At 41.4% G+C, this 18,693-nt stretch overlaps 1 protein-coding gene across 4 annotated transcripts in view; it reads left to right on the forward strand.

Moving 5' to 3' along the window:
* The window catches only part of LOC114596736 (uncharacterized), a 30,160-nt gene extending 15,871 nt beyond the window's left edge, over positions 1–14,289 (forward strand). For 3 of the 4 annotated variants that reach the window (XM_077930001.1, XM_077930002.1, XM_077930003.1), the window contains exons 6-12: positions 754–831; positions 1,942–1,998; positions 3,606–3,665; positions 4,517–4,581; positions 8,198–8,276; positions 9,307–9,362; positions 13,987–14,289. In XM_077930001.1, the coding sequence (XP_077786127.1) occupies positions 754–831; positions 1,942–1,998; positions 3,606–3,665; positions 4,517–4,581; positions 8,198–8,276; positions 9,307–9,362; positions 13,987–14,203 (612 nt within the window). In that variant the 3' untranslated portion in view covers positions 14,204–14,289. The remainder of the gene's footprint in view (positions 1–753; positions 832–1,941; positions 1,999–3,605; positions 3,666–4,516; positions 4,582–8,197; positions 8,277–9,306; positions 9,363–13,986) is intronic. The other variant, XM_077930004.1, reaches the window with a different exon arrangement.
* The last annotated feature ends 4,404 nt before the right edge of the window (positions 14,290–18,693 follow it).

Here is an 18,693-nt window from a genome sequence, read left to right on the forward strand (position 1 = left end):
GTATGCTCACTTGTTGTAGAAGTCAATGTTATGCTTGAAGCTCTAGCCTTTGACAGACCGCAGTCCTTTTCACTGCATAGCTTTGCAGTTACTCTTTAATTTCTACTGGAATAAATATTAGTGTTATTTGATAGACATTGTTCCACTCAGTTGTTCTGAAATGAATGTCTAAAGCAAAGCCAAAAATGACAAAGCAGATCCATGATGGTGATTTCCCATTGCTTTTGTTTTGCTTACAAGCCCCCCCCCCCCCACTGGGACTTAGGGACACAGGACACTCCCTTGCAACAAATCAGATCTTTGGCCAACCTAACTTAGTATTTCCTTCACTGATGTCCACAGCTCTCCAGGGTTCCAGGCAGAGGCGTCTCCCAGCCTTACCTGGTGATGCCAAGGATTGAACATGGGCCATTCCGCATGCAAACCAGACTCCTCCATTGAGCAACTGCCCTTACCTGACTTCCTGGAAGTTGATGAATGTGAGGGGGTTTTACCTGTTCCTCCCATGACATTGCCCCATTGAAACTCCTTCCTCCCCACCTTGAAGCTCCTATTAACTCAACTGAGAGAAAATACCACTAATTCATGAAAGGCAGGGAGGGAGGGAGGTCCTTTATTAGGATCACCAGGGTCATCTCTGATTTGCCCTCTAAACAATGAGGTTGTAACAGAATAGCAAAGAAGGTTCAGGCTGGCCAGCGCATATTGGTGAGACTGAATCTGAATATTTGTGTGTTTTGTGCCCCAAACCAGAGCTCAGCATTGACTGCATCGATGAAGATCAACCAGCAGAGTTACCTGCAGCTCTGCTGCCATGTCAACAAGCTAAAAGTGAGTAAAATTATAGAACCACAATAATAAAGTAAGGTTGGAGGAGGAAGGTTAAAAGAAGTGTCCATTGGAATTAATACAAAATACGTGGGGGACAATACATGGGCAACTGTGAAAAGGAGATAGCAATATTTATGAAGGTGGCATATATACGGGGGAAACGAGAAGATTTCACACATCCCTGTTTTGGTCACCTCTGCATTTCCTGTTTATGTGGAACGCCAAATGGATGAAGTTCTTTTGCTGCACTATGCTAAAGTCTTCTGGCTCTGCACGCTAGCACCTGGGTATGACAGATACAGTTGAAAAAGATGGCAGTCCAAAATATCATCAGGTCATTTTCACTTTGTGCCATTGGGGATTTGGAAGATTTTTAGGATGCAATCCAAACCTTTCCCCTCGACCACAGGGCTGTACGACCACAGCCACATATGCACCTCTGAGGTTCATGGTCACCAAGTTGGAAGGTGGTGTGTATGTCTAGCCAGCCTAGAGCTGTCACAAAGATGAAACCCAGATTGGGTCCAATGCCATTGTGTGGTGGTAGCGAGACTGGCATCGAATCCAAAAGATCCCATACCTGAACAGCCCCTCTCCACCCCACTTTGGGGCTTTTTCTGGTTACTACTAATGAGAATTCCATTGACTTCACTGCTATCTAGCAGGTGGAAGTGCTGCACCAGTGGAGTGACTCTTGGGTCACTCCGTCATCATCGGCTGGTGGAAGTCCAGCTTAGCCTGCAGAGCTGGGCACAGAGACACCTCTACCCTACCCAATCTCAGTAGGACATAAAGAGGGTTTGGATTGCTCTGTTAGTGTCCATCAGCTTTTTAGTTCAACGTGAATACTTTAAAATGACTTCATCTAAAGTAATGATATATAAATGTGTATACTTTGCTATATATTGGCACTCACATGGATTTCCGATGAGAGGCACAATCTGTTGAGAAGGTCTCCAGTACAAGCGGCGTTGACGTGTTCTCTTGGAAAGCGACCATTTCCTTTCACTGAGGATTGAATCTCTTGACCAGAGTGGAAAATAAAAGTCTTCCATGTGTTTGCTTCAGAGATGTTGCCAACTGAAAATTTATATATTTATTTTTAATTAGAGAGAGCTCCAGGAATGCAAACTGACCTGCGGTGAGGAGGATGAAGTTTTTACAAAGGTAAACTTCATTATCATATACATAGGAGACAGCTGAGCCAAAGTTAAACAGTTCTGGGTTCCGTTGCTTTGGGCTAACCCTCCCGTTGAAATCAATTAGGCTGTAACATACACAATTTTGCCCGTGGGTTTATTTATTATTTATTTTCCTACATTCCACCTCTCCTCCAAGGTGGGTTTTCCCCTCCCCATAATATCTGCATAACTGTTACAGTTGCTACAAATGGAAGCCCTGATCTGAACCCATGTGCAAAGTAGAAAAATGTTTCAAAGCTTCACTGGAAACAGTTTTAAAATGGTTACAGATAAACAATATAAGATACAAAATAATACCTCAAGGACCGCTTTTCCCCATATGAACTGACCTGAACCCTGTGATTATCATCTGATTAACATTCTATGTCCTTTTAAATGTGTTTATGGGAGGGGAGTTATTTGGTGTGTGTTTTTGTTTTTCTTATGTATTTTGTGCTCTCATTTTGTATTTTTATGTTGTGAGCCACCCTGAGATCTTTGGATGAGGGGCGGTAAACAAATTAAATAAGTAAATAATAAAATAATAAAATAAGTAAAACGTTGCTGTTTAACAGCGAGCAATGCAACCCGTCTTCTTTTTAGTCCTTAATACTGTTTGATATGCTTTCCTCTATCTGGTCCCAGAGCGAGATCGAAAGCAACTTGCTTCTTCATCATTGCAGAGCTTAGCCACTGCTGTGGCTGCTATCTCCATCAATGGACCAAGACACTGAGTTTTCATGTTTCATCTTCCTGCTGTGAGAGCTCTCTGCTTGGCTTTCCAGTGATGAGTCATCAGTTAGCATAAAGGCTGAACGGAAAACATCCAACCTTTTCTGGCACATTTGCCAGAGTGAAACCTTCTCCCTAATGCAGACTTCTCTACTTTGCAAATGCAAATTTTAAATTAGTTTTTCAAACTTCAGTGCATACCAACATTACTTTTTATGCAAATTAAACTTATCTTTAGCGATAACAATCCTGTGGTGTAGGTTAGGTTGAGAGACGGCGAGTGTCCCAATTACACCCAGTAAGCTTGATGGCTGGATTGGGATTTGACCCCTCATCTCTCAGGTCCTAGTCCAGCACTCTCTAACCACTGCACTAAACTGGCTGAAGCCACATCATCCCAAAGAAGAAATACCCATCACTCCCTTCTCCTATCTTCAGCTGATAAAAAACTATTTGACTTTTAGAAGACATCTGAAGGCAGCCCTGCTTAGGGAAGTTTTCAATGTCTGATGTTTTATTTTGCTTTCAATTTTCTGTTGGGAGCTTCCTGGGGCGGGGGTGGATGGGTAGTAGGCAATGGAAGGTTGACATTAATCAGGCCCTCTTTCTTGTTCAATGCTCAATCCCAAATCCCAAGGCTTTCAAACTAAAAGATAAGACGGCCAGATTGATTTTCGAGGTGAGCATCAGGCTGCTTAGCCGTGCCTAGTGGTGTCTGATCTATCCCTTGAATATTGATGAAACACCTGGAATTGGTATGATCATACTAGGCAAAAATTGTAAGTGTGCTGACTAAAAACCCAAGGCAAGAAGGATTACAAGGATGGGGCAAAAGAAAAAAGGCATGTTCTTCTTTTCCAGATGAAACACCAAATCTGGGAACTGGAAGAGTATATACAAGAATACAAAGTGAAAATACAGGTATCTGTGTGAAATGCTTAACCATTGATGAACTGAATAAGGAAAGCACCAGCTGCCTAATTTAGGTTGCAGCACTAAACATACTTAGCAGGGAGTAACCACAACTGAGCATGGTGGAACTTACTTTTGAGTAGGAGTGCAGGAAAAAATTGATTTAGTGTGTATATAAAGCTGAATCTATCTCACTCACACTTTCCAAAACAGCACGCAAACCAAAATACAATTATCTTTTGAAATTCACACTTATTCAAATTTTGCAATACAATTCTCCAGCAAATGTTTACAAAAATGCATATATTTAGGGGACGTGTGAATAAAATATATTACTGAAAATAGCATACAAAAATGCATCATATTCAGGAATATTGCTTGCAATAATGTGTACACTAGTGAAAGCTACATGCAACAATATGTTTGTTAGGAGAAATTCACACTAAAATGCTGATCATTTTTCATGAGAATTTTCTTTTCTTAAAAAATTACAATTACTGTAAATTGTGTAGAACTGAATTTTATAGTTGAAAAATGAGCAACTGAGAGAACTGAAATGGACACATTCACCCCTACTTATGAGTAAACATGCATCGGAAAGTACTGCTTTGTTTGGTAATTCTGAATATTTGGATTTGATATTTCCCCATTGGTTGTTGGGGAGGAGAGGCCATAAAATGTCAACGCAAGGAGTGCATAACAAAGCAGATGCATAACATCTGGAGGGCAGCACACCAGCTACCCATGGAATGTATACAAAATTGCTCTAGGTCTTGATCTGTGGGGATTATCAGAGATCTCTGGGGGGAGGAAGAAGAAACAGAAACTTGAAGGGGACTTGCTGATTATTTTGTTTTCAGGTTCTTCAGGACAGAGAGAAAAGCCTGCAGGATGAGCTGTCAGCTGTTGCGAAAGACAAGGTTCGGTAAGACTCCTCTATGAGTCCAATCCTTTCTGCAACCAGTGTCAGTCCTTGAAGCATGTCAGATGAATCAAAGTCATGGTAATTCTTCTAGTGAAGAGCACAGCTTTCAGCTGTAACATATGTAATACTACTGAGCCAGAGAGACAGCAAGGAATAGCTGAGGTTATTTTATGACTGCAAGCGGTCAAGTAAACAGCAGATTCATATCATTTTCCTGAGCTATATTTGATGAGGCTGTGCCAGGGGTTGACCCAGAAGGTGCAGTCTACTATCCAAGGTATAGATACTGATGGAAGTGAACCTTTGCAAAATGCAAAACCAATTTATTGGACCAAAGGCCAGTAAACTCATCACTCTGTTTTTATCTGGATCCATAGTTCATTCTTCACCAAATATGTTTCAAACCCAACCTTTCAAGTTTTAATCACTCTGGTTGGCGCGCTCATTCATGAATTGCTTATCTCACCTATGTAATTTCACACATACACATCACACGGTCTGGACTTAAACTGCATTGGGCTAGGCCATGACCTCAATGTAATTATCTCTGGCCAGGTACTCTGTTATGCTGTAACCCTGCTTTTCCCTGGCCATGGACTCTTTATTTTATGTATCTCTGATGTCCAACAAAAGACAGCAGAATTACCACAAGTGCTCCTCAAGACTGTCCCTCTATCACACTACTTTTTCCACATGCAATGGTGTACAGTGGTACCTCTAGTTATGAACTTAATTCGTTCCAGAGGTCTGTTCTTAACCTGAAACTGTTCTTAACTAGAGGCATGCTTTCGCTAATGGGGCCTCTTGCTGCCGCTGCACTGCTGGCACACGATTTCCATTCTCATCCTGGGGCAAAGTTCTCAACTCGAGGTAACTCTTCCAGGTTAGCGGAGTTTGTAACCTGAAGCGTTTGTAACCTGAGGCGTTTGTAACTCGAGGTACCACTATACGTCTCAGGGAAATGCCAGCAGTTTGCTTTGTACTGATGAAACAGAATGACATCATAGAACTAACTAGAAGAGAAAGCTCCTCCTTTTGTAAAAGGAAACTATACGGCTCCACAGACAGACTGCTTATGGTTGTTGTTTTTTTAAAAAAGATATTTATTAAGATTTTTAAAGTATTACAAAATGAAAAAAGAAAAAAGAAAAATACAAAATAAAAATAAAAATAGTTAAAAACAATTCCATCTTTCCATTACTTATTTTTCATTTGCTTCTTTCCCGGACCTCCTCACACCTACCTTTTTTGTATTCCAATTCAATTTGTTAATTCAGCAAATCCTTTCCCTCTTTGTTTATCCTAATCTTTAATCTTAAAATATTTTAACCTTAAATTTTAACCTATTAATAATCCATTTTTTCATATTCCTTATAGCATTATAGCTAAAAACCACTTAACTTCTTATCCAACATCATTCTAACATTCATTAATTTTACAGTATTTCTGTAGGTAGACTTTAAACTTTTTCCAATCTTCTTCCACCGACTCTTCTCCCTGGTCTCGGATTCTGCCAGTCATTTCCGCCAGTTCCATATAGTCCATCACCTTCATCTGCCATTCTTCCAGGGTGGGTAGATCTTGTGTCTTCCAATACTTTGCGATAAGTATTCTTGCTGCTGACATGGCATACATAAAGAAAGTTCTATCCTTCTTTAACACCAATTGGCCGACCATGCCCAGGAGAAAGGCCTCTGGTTTCTTCGGGAAGGTATATTTAAATACCTTTTTCATTTCATTATATATCATCTCCCAGAAAGCCTTAATCCTTGGGCACGTCCACCAAAGGTGAAAGAATATACCTTCAGTTTCTTTACATTTCCAACATTTATTATCGGGCAAATGATAGATTTTTGCAAGCTTGACTGGTGTCATGTACCACCTGTATATCATTTTCATAATATTCTCTCTCAAGGCATTACATGCCGTAAACTTCATACCTGTGGTCCATAACTGTTCCCAGTCAGCCATCATAATGTTATGTCCAACATCCTGTGCCCATTTAATCATAGCAGATTTCACTGTTTCATCCTGAGTATTCCATTTCAACAGCAAGTTATACATCCTTGACAAAGTCTTAGTTTTGGAATCTAACAATTCCGTTTCCAATTTTGATTTTCCACCTGGAATCCAATTTTTTTGTCCATATTGTATGCCTCCATTATTTGATAATAATGAAGCCAATCTCGCACTTTGTTTTTTAGTTTTTCATAACTCTGCAATTTCAGTTTGTCTCCCACATCTTTGTGGTAATACAAGTGCTCTCAAAGCTATTCCCAATTTCCTCTTTTTTATTCTCCAGACATCCTGGCTACCTTTTAGCCAGCTGGCTTTTCAGAGTTCAGTTCAGTTCAGAGCAGTCAGTAATTGATTTTATGTATGATGAAATGGCTGCTTAAAAGTTTGATTCACTGTCAACCATGATCTGGGAAATAAATTCATAAATTAAAGGGATTCCTCATTTTCAGAAGCATTTATTATGCACTTCCACATTGGTCCTCATAGTCAAAAAGAACTGTTTCATAAAGAACCCACAGAGAATCTACATTGTATCTGAAAGAACATTAACTTATTAGGAATTAAATTGAAAGTGTTTTACTTTGCATCCCAAACTATTATGCATGCACTTAGCCACCAGCATTGCAAGAGAAACCTTTTTAATCTTCTTTTTCCTTCAGTGATTTGATGTTGGGCCAGATATTGAGCTTGAACTCCAATACCACAAACACCATATATTTGTCTGCCTTGTTAAATAATTGGGAGGAGGGGAACGATCTTTTAGTTCTAATTCATAGTCATTAAAGGGAGTTTTATCATAATGTACATATGTAAAAAAAGGTGGGCCAATCTATCCTTTGCCACATTTTAACCATTATAACCAAACCACCCTCTTAATGTGGATGTGTTATGCTTACAATGTGATCTTCAGTCATTCTTGGATTTTGGTACATCCTGGCTCTGCATGTATCATGTGTAGTATGCTATGTCAAAATAACTTCAGGATCAATCCATTTCTAGTCAGTTTCACACATGTTTATTCATAAACCCATTCCATCAATGTTTCCACATTAATCGCCTAATTCCTTTCAAAATAAAAGCCATACTGAAGGCAAATACAGAAGTGTGCATAAATTCATATTTTATCACAAAACAATATTCAAGCACATACAGTATTTTATTTCAGTGTAAAATATTTATTTCCAAACCTATTTTATCCTAAAATATACATATTGGTACATTATTGGAGTGAATAACTGTATAGTAAAATTTGGTGAAATCTGAAATATAATTATGTTCTGATCTCTGCATTAGTCCCTGAGGGGCAAAGGAGGTCACTTCACTTAAAATTGTGGATGAATTGAAAATCTCCTACATCCATATGTCATATATTACATGGTTCTATCATGAAATGTTGGTTAGAAGGCTGCCAGCTCCCTCGGGGAGAGCCAGAATCTGGCTTATCCACGTGCCTTACAACATTTTCTTCTTCAAGGAACCAGAGGAATTTGTGCATTGCCCTGTTTGGGGCTGCAAAGAGGACATTCCTGTAATTCAGAGAGACAGAATAGCTGCTACAAAATCTGCTAATGATCCAACCTTTTTTCAATTATTTCAGACATCAGAGCAAGTTGCCAGGCAAGTTTTTGAACCTTCACCCAAAGAGCTTGATGTATGAATTGGCCAGGGCTGAACTGGTCAGTAATCTTGATTTACCCAATAAAGAGAAAGCTATCTGGTCAGTCTTGTGAGCATGAATTTTAGTTCATCGGTCAATAAACAGGAAGGTTTTGATTTTATGCTATACATAAAGTTGACACAGTTATTGCAGCTGAACCCCGCAGGGTCAGGCCAGCAGCATTGGCGGCTTGGTTGCCCCTGGTGTTTGGATGTGAAGGTAGAGGGAATGCTATTTAACAGCTTCTGAAAGGGAGGAGACGTGTGTTGCCTGCTATGTGGCCAATGAATGCATCATAAGCTCACATTCTACATCACTGATGGTTTGTAGTAGTTCTCTTCTTAGAAAGCCAAGAGGAATGCACTGTCCTACAAGTTCTGGCTTATCAGCTTGATCTTACGATCTCCTCTGCAGTGGCAGCAAAGCGCTGAATCTGGTACTTAGCACTACTCCAAGGGAATGTTTTGTCATTGTGCTGTTGGTTTGTGACACAATTTCAGCCTCTGTGCTGTGTTTCAATAATGCCTCCCTCCCAAGCATAGGTGTGGCACTTTTGCTGTTTTACTAGCATACTGGTTATATGCTATCTGCAGCATTTGAGGCAGCATGTCTCTGAATGCCAGTGGCTGAGAAATAACAGTGGTAAGGAATCTCACTGGCCACTTTAGGAAACACAGTGCTGGACTAAATAGGCCTTTGGGTTGATTCAGAAAGGGCGGTTCTTATTATATATTGCTCATCACAAGCTGTTAAAATAGCCATAGGTGCTGTTCTAACTGCTGTAGTGCAAACTTGGGCTTGCCTCACAACAGCTGGCATGGTGGGAGAAGTTTGTGGTTTTAATTTGGCAGCATGGGTATTCTAGCAACAGAGAAATTGCACGGCTAGCCAGTTCCATTTTCCTCACTTCACTTTGGAGAGTCACACAATTTAGAACTTGAAAACTCCCAGTAATGAACTGCTTTGAGTTCCTTGTTCATTTACTACTACCTGTACAAGTGTATATGTGTTGGAGGGGTAACTTTTTCCAACTTTCTTTTTAACTACAGGAAGAAAAAATGCGAAGAGAAGAGAAATTTGTGAAGAAACAGCTTTGTGGTGGTAGGTTAGTGAAGAAAATGTTTACTATTTGTCACCGCCTTCTCACTTTTTAAAAACACGCACCCATAAATGTATAACAATGCAGACATTTGCAGCAATAACCTTTGGCTTATATTTCATATAGTCATATTACTTTGGGAAGTGGGAGTTGGTCCCCATTATTTATGGTGAGACTGTGTGAGACTTCTGCTTGGATTTTCATAACTCTATGATTAACTGGTTATGGTATCAAATTCCATAAAATAACCAGAATCCAGAGGTGGGTTTTACCTTTGATCCATGGAAGTATTGCCTGTTCCAAACAATGCTAGGACTTAACAAACCCAGCAAGATTCTGATACAGGTTTAGAAACCTTCATTAACCACAAAACTGTGAAAATACCACTGGCAAAAAGGAATAAGAGAAGAAACTCCAGATGCTAAACAGAGGGCATTGAAAAGTACATATGAATGCAGACAATGCAAATAAATAACAATGACTTCCTTCCACCCATCAAGATATGTGGAAGAAGTACTGATGTGTGTTTTTCCCAATGGTTGTCTAATATTGAAACTGTCCCTTTTCTGATGTGGAGTAATTAATGTTAGAATTCCTGCTCCATGATTGCAGTCATGGGATTGTTGTCTATCACATGATGGTGTATGTTTTGACTCCACAGAGTGGGAAGTGACGGAGACAGGATGTTTGTGTTACTGTGTTCTGTGAAGCGGGACTATTGTCCTTTGTGCTTTTTCTCTTTGTTGTCTGATGCTAGAGAGAGAGGGAGCCATGTTGCAGTGCTCTGTGTGTGTTTATATGTAAATAAAGTAGATTAGCCAAAATGCTGAGTTGCTGAGGTCTGTTACGCAAGCTGCAAAGACTCTGCAGATCCCTAAGTGTGCTGGTGTTTGTTGGCATCGGTCGCTGTGATGTTCGGGCTGAAGAAAGCTTTTGAAGCTCCTGAATGAAAGACCAGGAGGGGACTTCCGGGTTGGTGCCTCCGGAATGGCGGAATTCCTCTGATCGGGAGGAATTCGCCCCGTGGGAATTTGGGTGTGTACCGCCACGGCGAAGGCGGAGACCCATAAAAATCACAGGTGGGAGAAGCCTGTGAACGTGGGATTCGGCGGGCACCTTTTGCGCCTCCCCTACTCGCGGGGAAACCCAGTTTCGGGGATCCGGAGCGACGTGGGGTGAGCGGCGCGGTGCTTCGAATCGTCTGCTTCTTCCACGGAGTGAAGCCGCATAGCTGTTGCCGGAGAGCACTGACTTTTTCCTGTGGACAATTTGACTCCAAAGTAATTACCCGTGAGTAGAGCTGAAGTGGGAGAATTGGATTTTTAAACGTTTAATTTGGTATCGAAACGGGGAGGTTCAATACAGGAAGTCCACCTCCCCCTTTTGTAAATAAACTGAAGCAATGAGGCTGCAAGCTGAAGTCTTGGAAAGCCTTTTGTAAAAGACTAAATCTCCATCGGCAAAGAACATTAAACAACCCCCCCCCCCCGGAGACAGGAGAAGAGGGGGGGAAGTGGTGGACTGAATATGCCTGTAGGAGAGAGTCAAGAGAGTTAAAATACTGCCGCTCTGACCCTGGAAACGGGCTGCTAGCAGGATTGATGTCTTTTGGAATGTTCATTGACAGCGTTTAGAACGTTCATTGACAGGTAGCTAAACAAGAGAATACATTGTTTCTACTGTCTCCGGCTGTTGTTTTTTTTAAAAAAAGGAGTAAAAGTAACTGAAAACTGAAACTAACTTTGGATTATTGGAACTGTGTTTAAAAGAGGACTTTACTGACTAATACAAATAGAAACTGTTTCCCCTAGTGGAAGCTTTTGAAATTGGTTGCCTTACAGGAGCTGGGCTAGGGGAATTTCCAGCTGCAAGATAAAAAATTGTGAGACTCTGGGATTGACCTTGAATCTCTTAAGTGTTATGGCAAATGGAAAGGAAAAAACAGACGGATTGTCGACAGAAGAGGCCTTAGCGGTCGCATTAGTGAAAATAAATGATTCGCTGGAACAGCTTCACAAGAAAACAGACGTGATAAATGTGAAAGTGGATGCTGCAAATATTAAAATCGACTTAATTGTAGAAAGTTTAAATAATCTGGGACAAAAGGTGAACACCAATACAGAAACCATCCAGAAATTGATACAGGAATCTACTTTGATACGGCAAACTGCGGATGAAGTCAGGGAGAAAACCCTTGCTGCTGAATGTAAAGCAATACAACTGGAGAGAGAGAGAGTCCCATCCATTCAAAGACAACTTGATGAACATAAGCTGACATTTGTTATGATTGAACCTAAAGAAAAACAGACAAATTTGAGGACCAGAGCCCTACCTGAATTGGAAAAGGAAAGCTTGACAGAGTCTCAGGAGGAGACAGAACTAACATTGGTTGAGAAAGAGAGGTATTTGGGGGTTAATATGACCGCCAAAAATGTGAATCTATATAAGGATAACTGTGAAGGACGTTGGATTGAAGAGAAGGGGTATTGGGAAATATGGACAAATCTGAAGTTGTTATTGTTGGGCTGAGTTGCTGTGGTGGGGATGAGGGTTGCTGTGTTGCCGGGGATGTTGCTTTTGTTTCAAACATTGCAAGCTTTGGATGGGATGGATTGTTTCAGGAGGTGGCAGAGGGATGTCTCTAGATTTGTTTGGCAGGGCAGGAAGCCTCAAGTAAAATTTAAGATATTGACGGATGCCAAAGAAGGAGGTGGACTTGCCCTGCCAGACCCTTAAACTTTGTTCTGAACCATCTGCTTTTTGCTGGCTGAGAGAATGGCTGCTTCTTGAAAGCACTGAAGTATTGGATGATGGCAGATGAAGTTGATGGACTACAGTGGTGCTTCGCAAGACGAAAATAATCCATTCCGCGAGTCTCTTTGTCTAGCGGTTTTTTCGTCTTGCGAAGCAACACTATTAGCGGCTTAGCGGATTAGCACTATTAGCGGTTTAGCGGCTTAGCGGCTATTAAAGGCTTAGCGGCTTAGCGGTTAAAAGGCTATTAGCGGCTTAGTGGCTTAGAAAAAGGGGGGAGCGAAAAAAATCGCAAGACTCGCAAGACGTTTCCGTCTTGCGAAGCAAGCCCATAGGGAAAATCGTCTTGCGAAGCAACTCAAAAACGGAAAACCCTTTCGTCTAGTGGGTTTTTCATCCTGCGAGGCATTTGTCTTGTGGGGCACCACTGTATATGGAATTGGCAGAAATGACTGGCAAGATCCGAGACCAGGGAGAAGAGTCGGTGGAAGAAGACTGGAAAAAGTTTAAAGACTATTTATAGAAATATTGTAAAATTAATGAATGTTAGAAAAATGTTGGAATGAAGTTATATGGCTTTAGTAGAAATGTTATAAAGAAAAAAATAAGGCAAGAATGTGTTAAGATAATTATAGGATAGAAAATAGAGGAAGATGGAAAGGAATTGCTGAAACAATTAATAGAAGTGGAATACAAAAAGGGAGGTGTGAGGAGGTTGTTGGAAATAAGCGAATGAAAGATAAGATATTGAAAATGTTTGAGGTGTTTTTAAACTGTTTTTGTTTGTTTTTGTTTTGTTAAGTTTAATATGTTGGTGTTATGTAGTGTTTTTGTACTGTATTTGTATTGTTCTTTTCCTTTTCTTTTTCTTTTTTTTGTCTGTAGTGTTTAAATATCATTTAAAAAAGAAAGAAAGAAAGAAAGACCAGGAGGGAGAGAACATGCCAGTCAGGCATGTGTGGAGGGAGAGAACATGCCAGTCAGGCATGTGTCTCTACCAGGGTCCTACTCAAGTGTAGGATGAGCTCCTGACAATTAATAGGTACAACAAATGAGCAAGGTACATGGAAGGTATTATTAGGTGTGACCAGCCCTGTCCACCTGGTTTTCCTAGGCATGCTATTTAGCATCTTCTACAAATCAGGCCCATTCAAGGTAAAAAGGGAGACACTGTCAAACTAAAAGGAGATGTGTACAAGCAGGCATGTAACTGGGCATGGAAGGTACAGGGATGGGTGAAGCAGCAAAGCATATTGTTCATAATCTCTGAAGCGTGTTCTGAAGTACTTAACAATTATCATTTCCAGCTTCCAGTGAAGAAGGCTTGGGTACAGAATACTGACTTGGTCTAAACCATTTCAAAGAGCTTTATTGTTGTAGGGATTTGAACAGGATTCTGTCACATTCAAGTCAAACATACTAGCCATGGAACCATACAGATAGGAAGGAATTGAATGGTCCATTGCCTCTTAGGCTATTGTGGTATTAGCTGTTTAAATAATGGTGTTTGTGTTGCATTTTCCTCATCTGTAATTGGAATGCAATGTCAACCTTGATTGGCTTGAATGTATCTTCATTTTCAGCCAAAATGGATTTCTTCCAGTTAAACGCATTACAAAACCAGCAATCATAATGTGCTCAGATAATACGAAAGGGCCCCACAAGGGTGCTTTTAGTGTCACTTCCTAAAAACCCTTGGAGTCAATTCTCCTTCATTAAAAGCCCAAAGTTCTCTCTGGTCTGAGTGACAACCTTTCGGAAGCTGCTTATGTGCTCATTTTGCCCCATCAACAGATTGTCACTTGGGACCAAGGGAGGACAATGTCACCCTGCCTTGTCTTTATAAACTGCAGGCCTCTCTTTTCTTATTTCACAGGACAAAGATCACCTGGGTCTTGATAGGCTTGTGGCACTTTGCTGGTGTCCTGCTGGTGATTGTCTTGACCGTCCTGCTAGTCACTGTCTTCATCCTCACCGCCTGCCTTTCCAATCACACAGTGACAGAGGCATATCAGCGGCCTGTGTGGCAGTTCCTGGACTATTACATCCAACCATATATGCAACTCTACAGCACCGGCATCTTACCAAAGTGATCTCAGGATTGGAAGAAGCTGCCGACTAGAGAGAGCCTGTCATTATAATGTATCTCAGAGTGTGGATAAAGCTCATAACCTATCAAGGTCTTCTGGTGTGTAATGATTTGGGAGTGTAATTTTCCACACACACACACACACACACACTGTACCTTACCCATCACTGGAGGCCTGCTCAGTTTGTGATATGCCAAGCCAAATACAGCACAATACCCATGTATGGGCAGGCTGTCCTGGGCGCTATAAACATCCTGGTTTTGCTTCCTGTCTGGAGTGTAAAAACAGAGGCAGATTAAGCACAGCACATGCAATGTTATAAATTGTATAGGTATGCATTAACGAACTACATACGATCTTCACTGGAGATCTTAGCATGCATTGTACCAATATGATGTCCCATGTTTCCTCCTGCCCTTCTATTTATCTCTGTGTATAGGACAATAAAAATGGGGACGCGGGTGGCGCTGTGGGTAAAAGCCTCAGCGCCTAGGGCTTGCCGATCGAAAGGTCGGCGGTTCGAATCCCCGCGGCGGGGTGCGCTCCCGTTGCTCGGTCCCAGCGCCTGCCAACCTAGCAGTTTGAAAGCACCCCTGGGTGCAAGTAGATAAATAGGGACCGCTTACTGGCGGGAAGGTAAACGGCATTTCCGTGTGCTGCGCTGGCTCGCCAGATGCAGCTTGTCAGGCTGGCCACGTGACCCGGAAGTGTCTGCGGACAGCGCTGGCCCCCGGCCTCTTAAGTGAGATGGGCGCACAACCCTAGAGTCTGTCAAGACTGGCCCGTACGGGCAGGGGTACCTTTACCTTTACCTATAGGACAATAATGTGCTTGGTGTCAATTTATTCTTCTGTCTTTTTCTTAGCCAGAGTTGGGAAGAATCAATCTGCCTCTTTTCTTGATTATGTAGAGAGGTTCACATTACAAACATGTTATGGGGAATAATGATGCCCGATCTATGCCACACCTCTTAATACAATATTTGTAACATATAATATTAACTGAACTGTTGTTGCATAATCCCTGTGCCATTATTATTTATCCATTAGGCGTAAAACTTCTAGATATCATATCATAGTATATGTTTGCCCTGTTATGCTTGGCTGCGTTAAGAAGTCCTACATCCTTTAGGTGTTTTTTTGCAACAGGATCTGTCTCATGTTGAAAGCAAACATGGAAATATTCTACAACACATGATGTTTCAGCCAGCTCTCTTCCAGAAAACACCCACTACCTACCTATACAGTGGCCAACATCTGAATAAAAGCAGATTTATTTAGCTTCAGTCAGGTCCCAATACTGCAGCATCCTGGATAGTGCAAGGTTGCCAACTTTACTAGTCTGGCCAGTAAACTGTTCTGTCAGATAGACAGCACTGGGTTCTGAGAAGCCAGTAAACTTCAGATTCTGACAGGCAGCACACATGATCCAGCAACTTCTATCAGATTTCACCCATAAGTCATGTCACCAAGATTTGCTCTGGCTCTAGCCCCGATCCACCCCATTCATCTTGGCTCTGCTCCTAAAATGACTCTGCTCCTCAGTGGTGTGCCGTAATATTTTTAAATAGAGGAACAGTTAGGGCCAGGGGCACCAAGGCAATCGGGGCAGTCTGTTGACGTTGCATGTGTGAGCATTGCACCTCCCTCCCTAAGCTGGACAGAAGCTTCCTTGGCTTTGGGAAGGAGGTGCCTCCATACTTTAATACTCTAATTTACCAGGAACATTTTGGGAACTAGCCTAGTCCCCCTAGGCCACTGACCACATGCCACTGGAACCTTCTCACTACTGTGAAATTTTGACCAAAATATGCTTTGAAATAGAGCTTTGTAGGTATCAGGGTGGAAGAATGTGGGATATACAGGCTGAATTATCAGGATGTGAGAGCCTGCTCACTCCTAGAAAACCACCACTACCTATTCTAGCACAGGGTTGCCTCGTACCTCCTTTCCTTCTTACCACCAGTTCAGGGAATAGCACTGCAGGTCACCTTCCTCCTCTTCAGCCTCAGTTTTGCTCTTGCAGAAGAAGAGGAACAAGTAAGATGGAGACAAAACTAGAGTGAGTTGGCTCTGGCTCTCGTTGGCTCTGGCTTCACCTACTATTGGTCTACCTGCCTTCTGCCCTGTGAGTCCTAAAGAGCAATAACTACCACTATGTACAAATAACTCATTCTCCAAGTGCCAAATCTTATGTAGCCAAAATGGCACCATCTGTGCACAAGACAGAGGTATCAGAAAGCTCGGGGGAGCCAAAACAACCCAGAGAGGACAGAGAGAAAATGAGGATGAAGGGAGAAGTGGGAGTTGCCTGGCTCCTGAACATGCAGAGTCTGTAAGGCAAAATTGGGTTACGGGTCTCACTTCTTAGAAGGCTAGGCACCATTTCTTACTGTTATGTTTGCCATCTAATGCTTGTAAATAACATAACCATTAAGTGCACATGCTTGGTTATTTAATTGGTTATCACAGCAAAGATAAGATTTAATGGAAAGAGCTTTGTTGCAATATGAATGGATTACCTGTGAATGGAAGAAATCTTATCACATGGCAAGCTTGTGGGCTGGTAATGATGTCTCAACAGGCCACGTAAATTGGTATCTGAGCCTCTCTTACACACAGGAAGATGAGGGTTGTATTATGCTGCATTTGGCTTGCTTGACACCACAACAAGCTTGCCATTATTTGATATAATTAGTTCTGTGTCAAAAAAATTAAAAATCCTCCCACCTTTTGGTAAAGTGTTCTCCGACAATTAATGAGGAAAGAAATTGCTTTTGAAAATTATCAAAGCAATTAAGGCAGTGACTTGCCCAATATCACCCAAGGAGTTCATGCCTGATGAGGGATTTGAAACTAGGCCTCTCATTCCAGCAATCTAACTAGGGAAACCCACAAGATCATTGATACACTCTAGCCCCCTTCATAAGTTATGCCCCCAGTGGCCATGTGTGTTGCACATAGACGTCCACAGTGAATATGTTTCAGAAGAATGGGTCGTCCAATCCATGAATCTTGCTAGTAGATCCTCCCTGTGACCAGCAACTATCCAGCAGTTTAACCTTGGTTCAAAAGATGGTCTATAAGAAAGCTGCATATATCATTGTGAGATCTCTTGACATGGAGGCACCTGGTGGAATAATTCCAAGAGACATGCCACAGATACCTATTGTTTCTAGTGCAGTTGGGTTATGTCCTCCCCCCTCCCATTGAAATATTTTCCTCTCGTCCCCGCCCCCATTGACAGCATCCAGTGAAAGAAATGGCGAGTTCAGTACAGTGGTACCTCGGGTTAAGAATTTAATTCATTCCGGAGGTCTGTTCTTAACCTGAAACTATTCTTAACCTGAAGCACCACTTTAGCTAATGGGGCCTCCTGCTGCCGGGCCCCACCGCTGCACAATTTCTGTTCTCATCCTGAAGCAAAGTTCTTAACCCGAGGTAATATTTGTGGGTTAGCGGAGTCTGTAACCTGAAGCGGATGTAACCTGAAGCGTATGTAACCCGATGTATCACTGTATATAATATATCCTTTTCTGAGCACCACAGCATCACCCTCCAAGGAGGCTGAGAAAGGAGTTACATTAAAGAATCTCTCCTTCACAATGCGTTCAGCAGAGGATTGGTGATGAGTAGATAACATGTGTATACTGGGTTGGATCCACACTAAGGCTGCAATCCTAACCCCACTTACCTGGAAATTAGACCCATTGGATTCAATAGGACCTGAGCAAATATTGTTAGATTGCACTGTAACGTGCACAAGTCCTATTGAAATCAATATAAAGAGTTATTCATGAATAACTTAAGTCCCATTGATTTTAGTGGTAACAAAACACCACCTGCTTGGTCTGGATTCAACCTACTGTATCTAAGCACCCACTCCAGAACACTGAAGAAAATGAGCTATCTTTTATATGTTAATCTTGCAGATTGTGTTGTTCCACCTGAGCCTTTATGCTATTCCCAGTACATTGCTACTTTATTATGTTCTTATTATCATTCCAAAGTGTTTGTCTGCTGCTTTCTGCTGGCAAGCTCTTATTACTACACTGTACATGTCTTGGCAGTTTTATTTCTTCCCTACCTGTACGATTTTTTCCTTCTTTAAAAAAAGCATTTGTTTCCTCTGCCTATCTCAGGGCAAGTAATGTGCAAATATCACCTCTGGGGTTGCTGCATTAGAAGTCAGAAACAGTGGCGCATGTCCTGGATATGAAAAGTTCTCCTGCAACTTCTTCACCATATATGTGCACCCAAGTCTAACCATTGCTTGCTGAAGAATCTTCTGCTTTTCCATGTTTTGCTGGTAAGTTCTCGTTTATTTTGAAATGCATCATACGAAAATTAAACAACAAGAACAATGAGAAATATAGATGGGAAATTAATTACTTTGGTTTATATTTATTAATATGGAAAAAGATGGATTTTGATTACCCATCACATAATATTTTTTAATTTTTTAGAGAGAGAAATATGGTCTTTCTGTTGAGT

This window comes from Podarcis muralis, chromosome 6, assembly GCF_964188315.1.
Source record: "Podarcis muralis chromosome 6, rPodMur119.hap1.1, whole genome shotgun sequence".
Lineage (NCBI taxonomy): Eukaryota > Metazoa > Chordata > Lepidosauria > Squamata > Lacertidae > Podarcis > Podarcis muralis.